The 9,167-nt window shown below is 39.4% G+C and overlaps 1 protein-coding gene across 1 annotated transcript in view; it reads left to right on the top strand.

Moving 5' to 3' along the window:
• reck (reversion-inducing-cysteine-rich protein with kazal motifs) overlaps positions 1-5,531 on the top strand; it is an 89,319-nt gene extending 83,788 nt beyond the window's left edge. Inside the window, exon 21 of the mRNA XM_042510269.2 lies at positions 1,906-5,531. Coding sequence (XP_042366203.2) covers positions 1,906-2,130 — 225 coding nt within the window. The 3' untranslated portion in view covers positions 2,131-5,531. The remainder of the gene's footprint in view (positions 1-1,905) is intronic.
• The last annotated feature ends 3,636 nt before the right edge of the window (positions 5,532-9,167 follow it).

A 9,167-nucleotide genomic window follows, 5' to 3' on the forward strand; every position in this document is an offset into this window, starting at 1 on the left:
CAGGTCTTTCAGCTTCCCTCCCTTTGCCATCAATGGAAAATCAGCTGAGCTGAAACATAATAAAGACAAACGGAGTCAACAGAATCACAAAGCTAAAAACATTCACCCTTAAATTACATTTCTGTTTACAGTTGTGTTTTTTTATGTTCTGTTTAGATGTCTCAAATGTGTACTCTTAATCCATATCAATACTAATACATCACAAAATAGCACTCTGGTATCAAGCAGCATGTTATCTTTAACAAAGCTGACATGTAACTCACACTGACCTGTAAAATAAATCACACAAGCCTTTTCTCCCCTTTAACTCCTTAATGTTAGATACATATATACACTATAGTGTACTAATGTTAGCTTGCTCTGTTAGCATGTCTGTTATTACTTTGGAAATCTATTAATTTAGCGGCAGATAATTCAATATCATGCTTTAATGCACATGTTAATTTAGCTAAGATATGCTGATAATATAAAAAAAAATTCTTTAGACGTCTTACCCTGTTAAAGCCAATCACAAATGGTCTCCTCTGCTGCAACTCCACTGCACCACAAGCAATTAATGCTACTTCCAGGAACTGTTTTGTTGCTCCACGTTCCTCCAAGTTCTGCTGTGAAATAACGATCCATTGGAGTAAATAGAGATGACGCGACTCTCTCTTAAAGGGCGCTGGATGGCACTTGCCGCAGCAGAATGATACGATGAGGGGGGAATCAGTTGAGAATGTAGCAGGACAGAACCTGTCGCATCTGCATATACACAGCTGGACAAAAATCCCTTTAGGGCGGGCAAGAAGGAGGGGTAGTAAATTGATCCAAAAATCCCTGGACTTTCATGCAGGAGTCTGAGAGGCCGTTTACATGACAAAGGCTCTTGCACGAAATCTGAAACTTTTGTTGCGGTTTGGCCTGTAATTCACATAACAACAGGGTCTAAAGTGTAATCTTTTAAATGTGCAACACCTTCTGTGGCCATGTGAACTGGCAATGCACGGATCCTGTGAGAAAGATGCCATCACGGCTGCACTTTATGCATGTGCCTTATGTTGGTACGTGGTGTTGTTCTACAGTGTGTAAATACAAAGTTACACCACCAACCACTGGCCTGGTGTGCATACTAAAGCCTTCTCGGCTTGTTTTTTGCATAGCCATACAGATGCCTTTTTTTTTTATTTTAATTGAAATGCGAAGGAAAGTCTTTTACGTTTAGAGTAGGACAGTTCTCGTCTAAACATGGCCTGAATGTGACATTTTTTTCAACACCTTACCATGTGCATCTTTTGCCAATTCCTAACCATTTGTTAGCATGCATATATTGACGTCCCAGCGTTGGCTGCATAGCAAAGTGGCAAAATGTGAGGACTTTGGATGAGAACACATTGAAACACAAGTCCACAAACCAATGGCTGACAACACAGTAGCTATATGCATTATTTTTTGCAGTCAATGTATCATGCATATGAAATGTGCAAATATAACATATCTGTGGTTTGCGGAAATGTACAATACCAGTAATTTCCTCTGCTGAAGGAGCTGCACTGTGAACAGTTCCTGTGTAAAAGTATACTATATGAAAAATATACAATACAACCCATATCCCCAGGTTCTTCTTTTTCAGGAGCAGATTTTGGCAACAATTCTGTGCAAACACAGGATTGGTATTTGACCCTCGTCCGGTGTGGACATCCTGTAAAACACACTACATCTAACATGTAACTGGACTAATTCATACACATGATAACAGGTGAATGACAGTGATTTGCTGACATCCAGTCTGTCATAAAAGCAAAGTGCATTTAAAAACTAATAAAAACAGATCGATACAGTGAGATGCTGGCAGTGCTCCCATGCTGACTCAGATGGAGGAGTTGGGAAATCAGAGTGTTGAGCGTGCTCTCTTGTATTTTCCAGATCGAAGCCTGCAGTAAGGAGGCCGAGAAGATCGATTCCCTCATCAACTATGCCAGCCCTACGCTTGTCTCCCACGTCCCCCTTTCTGCCTTCCTCATGTCCGAGATCAAGACCTCCTCCATCCGCTCATCTGGGGGCGCTCTGCCTTCACCTCTGTCACCAGGGCTGTGCCTCCTCCTGGGCCTCCTCATCACTGCAGCCCCTACTGCCCTCCACCAGGTCTAATTATCCCTATCTAGCCTCTCTCACTAACTTTTGAGTGTTCCAAAGTACCCCCCACCTTCTGCCCCTCTTCCCAGGATGATGGGGATGTTATGAGGTGAGTGTATTCAGTGGCGAAGGAAGAAGCGGTGGTGACGCCTTTTTCGACAATCATTCCTATTGACTCACCTGCGTGCCAAACAATCAAGGCGGTGGAAAAGCTATTATTTTGAAAAGCTTTTGTATCAACAGTGTTATTCAGTGGAAGAGTTAGTCACTGGGTCTCCCTCCAGTGAAGTGTGCTTAAGTGTGTGTGTGTGTGTGTGTGTGTGTGTGTGTGTGTGTACGTGCGCGTGCATGTGTGTGTGTGTGACCTTTAAGAAGCATTTGACTTCATACCAGCAGTGTTTATCCATTAGTCCCAGCAGCAAGCTCTCCTCTCGAAGCTGTCAAGTGGGATGTAAATTTCATGACTCACTCTGTCTTGCGTTGAGGCTTTGTGTGTGGGTTTATGTGTGAGTGTGTGTGTTTGTGCATGTGTGTGTGTCTGATTGAATTTCGGAGACAGACGAGGACAAAACATCCCCGTCTGGCAGCACATCTGTCTAACAAATTACCCAAAATTCCCTCAGCCACACACACTTTTACACACACACACACACAGATTGGTGTCACTCAGTCCAGACTTCAGTGTAAACCAACTATTAGATGGAGTCTGATTCCAGTGATACTCTTCAAGCCTCCGGTTACGAGAATGCACAGTCTGTACCCCAGTGTACTGTATATACATGTGAGGTGTATATGGACCTCGTCTTTGAACCTCTAACCTCAGCAGTATTAGTGCCATGCTCATGGACTGAGCCAGCTCAGACGAAACGAATCCAGCCTCCAAAGTCGGTTCCAAGTACTGACCAAACAAAGTTACAGAAAGTCAATCAGAAATGTTGAAATATTAAGGGAGGCCTGCTTGTGTTCTGTTTCACGCAGCAGCGCAGTGAGGCAGATCAGAGCTGAAGCTGTGGTCAGGGGTGTTATTGGTTAGATGTCAGTTTTACCTGACGACATGAGGCTTTTCTCCTGGTAACACTTTATCTGATTTTCTATTCATGAACTATCATTCATACATTATAAGTACACTCCCAGTGCATGAAAAACAAAAATCAAAACATGATGTAATATTTACAATGACAATAATGTGTCACAGAAAAAGAAAAAGGAGTAACAATTAATTCTATCATAAAAGAGCAGCTAATGTCCGTACCAGTGTCGCCTGATAACTCAAGTTGTGAGTACTTCTGCTAAGCGTTTTCCAAAGTGTAACATAATAGATTTCCTACTTTTTAGCTTGTTTCACAGCCATGTTAGCAAGGGCATAACTTTGGTTTGAGAGGCTGTGCATTCAGTGATGCTTCAAAAGTAGTAATGCACAGTGCCTTGTTGTCAAAAATTTACATCCAGTAGTCAAATTAAAATATTTTTTGCATGAAAAAGATTGAGTTTTAGTCCATGCTTACAGCGGCATGACATGATAATTTAACTCTAAGACAGAAATGAGAGGGTTCATTGTGATGGATGACCCATCTCACACTTTGCAGTTCTACAAGTTGTTATTACAGCGTTGTGAAATGAACTGAAACCAATCGCTGTCTGGAGGAAACAATTTAAAATTTGATTGTGTGCTTTGGCAAATGGTCGACAAGAATGCTGAGCAGTTGATTTGTAATTGAAGGAATACTTTGCCAGTTCATTGTTGCATTTTCATGAAGTCAGAGGACTTGCAAAAGCTTTTAATGGTCAACATGAGATATCCTGACTTTTAGTCCCTTGAATTGGATTCTGAAATTTCCATAACCCATTTTACCATGAAATTTTTTGGATCCTCATTGTTTGATAAACGCCAGCATCCTCATATAGTTTTTATGCCACCATACTGGAGTCAGCTGAGGCTGGAGGCATTATGTTTTTGGGTTGTTCATTGGTCAAAGGTCAGTGTCAGGGTGACCTTACAAACCATGTTTTTGGCCATAAATCGAGAATTCTACACTCAAATTTCACACAAATATCTAATTGGATATAATGATTAAATTCTGACTTTTATAGCAAGGAAGTCAAAGGTCAACTGGTAAATCATAACGGTATGCAAAATCACTTTTCTGGCCATTACCCAACATCATAAGTCAGTAACAGAATGAGAGACATTTGATCAGACACTAAATTGGGAACACTAATCTTTGGTGTCCTCCTTGAAACTGTGTTGAATGAATGGATTAACCGCTTACTGAAGAAGTGTGTGAAGCATCCATGTTTTCACAGACATGGACTATGTGAGTAGTTCTTGCTTAGTCTCCAAGACTAAGCAGCGATAACCCCAACAACATCATTTATTGGACCAATAAATTATTAGCAAATTGGGTAATGTCTCTTTAGTGGGCCACAACATGCCAAATCATTGTATTCCTTCACATTTGTTGAAACAGCTGAAGTGAAGTTTGAGGAGCCGCTGTTAATAAAGTGTTACCAGGACGTCCCCCAGCAGAAAAGCCCTGACCACCCCTCCCTTTGTGTGAGGCCAGTAGCTCTGAAAGGCATTAAAGGGATGCTTCCTGTCTGTACATATGAACTAGAAGCCATGTAATAACAAAAGGACAATCACATAGTCACTACCCACAATCCATTTTGGGTAGGGAAGATTTCCACAGTATGCCTTGCATATAGTGTCTTATATGAAGTAATAATGAAAATGCAATAACTTTATATTTGTTAAGAAGTGTCTCTATATTTGATGTGTATCTGGATTGAGATAATGATCGCTTATGTGCCATGTTTTTTTTTAAGCAAGTAGCTGTTATTCTTTATTGCATGATGACAATTATGAAGTGTTTTTACTCCAGAATGTACTACAGTGTGTGTGTTGTCCCGTCTCTGTGTGTTTGTCTCTCTGCCTGTACAGCACAATGTGTCCCCGTCTCTAACAGTATTACTGTGCTAGGCAGCTCTGTAGCGGAGAACCCTCACCACGGCTCCTCCAAATATTATTATTTGTATTATTATTATTTTTAATATAAATATGGTTGTTATGTTTGTGTCCTCTGGAGCCACCAGGAACTTGGTTACTTGTCTTCAGTGTTTAATTTGATTTATTGCCACATTAGAAAAAAAAGAGTTCACACATTCAAAACTTAAAAGTTATAAAGACTAATTGTTTCCTGCTACAGTTTCTCAGATTAAAGAATAGTTAAGCATTTTGGGAAAAAGTACAGACATGATGTCTGGTTAGCTTAGCTTAGCTTAGCTTAGCTTGAACACTGAAAGCAGGGGGAAGAGTTAGCCTGTCCAAAGTTAAATGTAGCCATGAAAACACTTCTAAAGCTGACTAACTAACATTTCATTCACCGAAAAAGAGAAATGCAAAAAAAAAAAGACAATGGGAAGTTTTAGGGAGTATACTTGTTGGATTAAGACAAACAGTAGTTCTTCATGTGCTAATGTTAGCATTAGCTCCATCAGTTGATTACCAAACTTTTTTTTTTTAATTTCTCAGACTAACTTATATGAAGATGACAATCCAGCAAAATGATCCTGAATAGCATTAGATGGCTACATATCTGATGATGAAGTACTCTGTACTGACTTAAAAATACAAGCTGAAGCTACATGTTCCAGGTAAAAAGTCAGCTCTCGCAACTGTTGGTGAATCCTGAGACAAAAAAAACACTGTATCACATAATAGTTTTTACGCTAAAATTTATTTTTTTTCTAACAATACATTGTTCAAACCCTCCCAATTCTATCAAATGCTGGGTGTTGCATACTGTGATTGGACAAAGATTCCAGGGAGGTGCTTAACAGACAATCATTGAGCCTTAGCAACCTGTTCTATTTCCCAGGTCCCCAAATACTGAGGCTTTGTCACACCACTTTGTCTCATAGCGATGCACATGGCACCCTTTAGCATATCTATGTGATGTACAGCTGAAACACATTTACATGGTTAATGTTGTGAAGCAGTCATGGTTAAGTTTAAGATAAATTAAAATATTTGCTTTTCCACTGCACCAAAAAAAAAAACGCTGATGTATGGCTTTGTAAAAAAACACCCACATCAAATGACTCTGAGTCACTGTTATTTATTGCCTCAGGCTCTGATCAGCATTGAAGAAAATACAACACCAGGTGAACATGTTCAAACGTTGATCCAAATTAGTCTGCACTAAGTTAAAAAAAACAAAAAAAAAAAACAGACTGAGTCAGTTCGAGATATAGAAAAAGAAGCAACCACCATAAAGTTTTCACAGACCTCCATGCTGCTTTCTGTTTCCTAACCTGTTCCGCAGGGTGCCCGTTAACACAGCTCTGCTCTACTGGCAGTGGGATAGAAAGAGTATTTTTAACGGATATACCTGAGTTTAAAATACTTGCGTAAACATGGTCATTTTCTCAGGTTAGGTTTAGAAAAAAGACCATGCTGTGGGTTAAAATATGTTAACTAACATAATATGACATAAATTTGTCACGTGAGTGATATTGGCGCACAATGACTGTGTGTAAATTGTGTGTTGTTTTTTTAAAACATTGGCTTTTGGTTTTATACAGTGCATAAGTGAAATAAGGTAAAGTTAAAACAACATTGACATTTGGTTTCACATGGGACACAAACGGTGATCTGCTGGATGAAGTCTTGTTTTGTTTGATTCACCTCCCTCCCTCCCACTACTACGACACTTGCTTTCAGTGTCAAGTATTGCTGCAAATGGATTTACACTGGAGTAAGTAAAAAGCCTGGTGTGTCTCATAAAAACGAAAAGGTGCCTATAGGGTCGATCTCACACACCAAGGGGGGACAACCTTAGAGTATTTGAAAACATGAAAACAGGCCAGCTTTAGAAGAAATTGTTGGGTGTACTTGTGAACTTTAAACACATCCAGACTAAGTGTTTCCCCTAACAGCAGTCTTTATGCCAAGCTAAGCTACATATTTTTCCAGCTCCTATTTCCGCAATGACAAATCTGATCACAAAGTGTTAAACTGTTCATGCATTATGATTTTTTGTCCTGTTATACAGCCAAATTGGCATTCCTCTGGAAGCTGAGGAGAGCAGTACTCTTAGCAGGAAGCTCATTTCTCCTGACCTGTGATGTAAATGCAATGATGTGGAGTATAACTAAAGCAGTTAGCTGTCCTGAGCGTAGAAACCCTCAGGCAGGCTGGAGGAGCCAGACCAATCAGCTGAGAGTGTTTCTAAAATGATAACACCAGGACCATTGTTGCTCTCGCTGTGTTTTTCAGTTATATAATGTCCAATTTGTTTTACCAAATTGTCTACGGTTTATAAGACTCACTAAGTGTTCTTTTCTTTTCATCATCGCTCTGTTTTCAAAAGTGCCGTGAATTTTTACAAAAAGAATTGGAAGTGAACAGGATGCATAATTCATGAAATATAAAAAAAAAAAACAATACCACAACCAACAAAGTGTTTTTGCTGTGTGTTTCTTCGCAAACTTCACAAATCCAAACATCACCACTCAAAACCCAAAAGCTGGGATTAACTTTTTAATCAGACTCATTGTTGAGGCTTCCGCTGCATCAACAAACAATATCAGTAATGTATCTGCAGACTGGGCTGAAAGCTGGCGAGGAACACTGAGACCGGTCCTGGTGTAGCATTTGTTGCAAAAAGTTAGTGATCAAAACTTTTCAAAAAACAAGGTGTGAAATCAAAGAATCAAAGTGTGCTCCAGGACCGAGGTATACGTTCATCTTTGATCCACCGAGACACACACACACACACGCACGCACGCACTTTCTCTGAGCAATGATAAATCAATCAGGGGTGAATGTGGTTTCTGCTACACACTGTTTCAAGTCCTATCAGAGTTCCAGCAGGTAACATGGATGATACAGAGGGTGTAATCTCAAACATAATAGGCATTATAAAAAAATTTAAAAAATAAAAATAAAAACTGAAGATCCAGGTCACGGCACCTGGTGCCTCTCTTTTGCACAGAATCAGAATTAAAATCAGCTTTATTGGTCAAGTATGCTTACACAAACAAGGAATTTGACTCTGGTTAGCATTGCTCTCAATGTACAGGAATTAAACATTAAATATAGAAAAATAAAAACAGAAAATTATAGTTTTAAATTTACATATGTACAAGCCCTAATTAAACAATTTTAGCTAATATATACAAGTCCATGTGCGTAATAGTGCAGTTACAAGAAGTGCAAAGATGCTGAGATAAACTGGATACAGGATAAAAATTTGTAACGATGTGGGAGTTTACATGAGGTATTTAAAAACAGTGCAAAGGATCATACGAGCTGAGAGGTCATTGCACAGTGATTTTTCCCACATTAGTGATTATTCTGACACTCTTTGGCCATTAAAAGTTGATCAGAGTGACAGCCTGGGAAAGAAACTGTTTGTGTCGGGTTGTTTTGTTTTATTAGGCATTATGTTTTATGGGTTGTTCATCCAAACAAACAGGAAATTTTGAGGGATATTTTTTCAAATTTGGCAAGTTCACTTGGACTCACGTATGAACCAATTAGATTTTGGTGGCCATAGGTAGAAGGTCATGGTCAATGTAACCTTGCATTTGTCTCATTCTTCAGAACGCAATTTCTGAAAGTGGCCTTCAGGGAATTTCTTCAAATTTGACACAAATGTCTAATAACATGTTTTTGGTCATAACTCTAGAATTCCTTCACTCACATTTCACACACGTCTGACAGGATGCAATGATGAAGTGCTGACATTTTATTTCCAAGACGTCAGTGACTAATCCTGAAACTGCTGATTGTAGAGATCCTCTGTGCTGCCGTGTGGCGATAACTGTAGTGAACATTGCCTTATTTCACATTTAAAACGGTCTGTCTTGTCAATAACTCTTATCATTGTTGTTGCCATTTCTGTTGCTGTTGCTGTCTTTTTTTGGCTGTCCTGCATGGCTGTCAGGCTGGCCGGGTTGGAGCCTATCTGTGGTCAAAGTTTTTTTTTTTTAGTCATTTAGTCATTTTTTACCTTTAATATCTTATCTCTTTGCTCTTATCTTGTAAA

This window comes from Plectropomus leopardus, chromosome 21 (assembly GCF_026936395.1).
Source record: "Plectropomus leopardus strain MGB_pleo_1.0 chromosome 21, ASM2693639v1, whole genome shotgun sequence".
In the NCBI taxonomy this organism is placed as follows: domain Eukaryota; kingdom Metazoa; phylum Chordata; class Actinopteri; order Perciformes; family Serranidae; genus Plectropomus; species Plectropomus leopardus.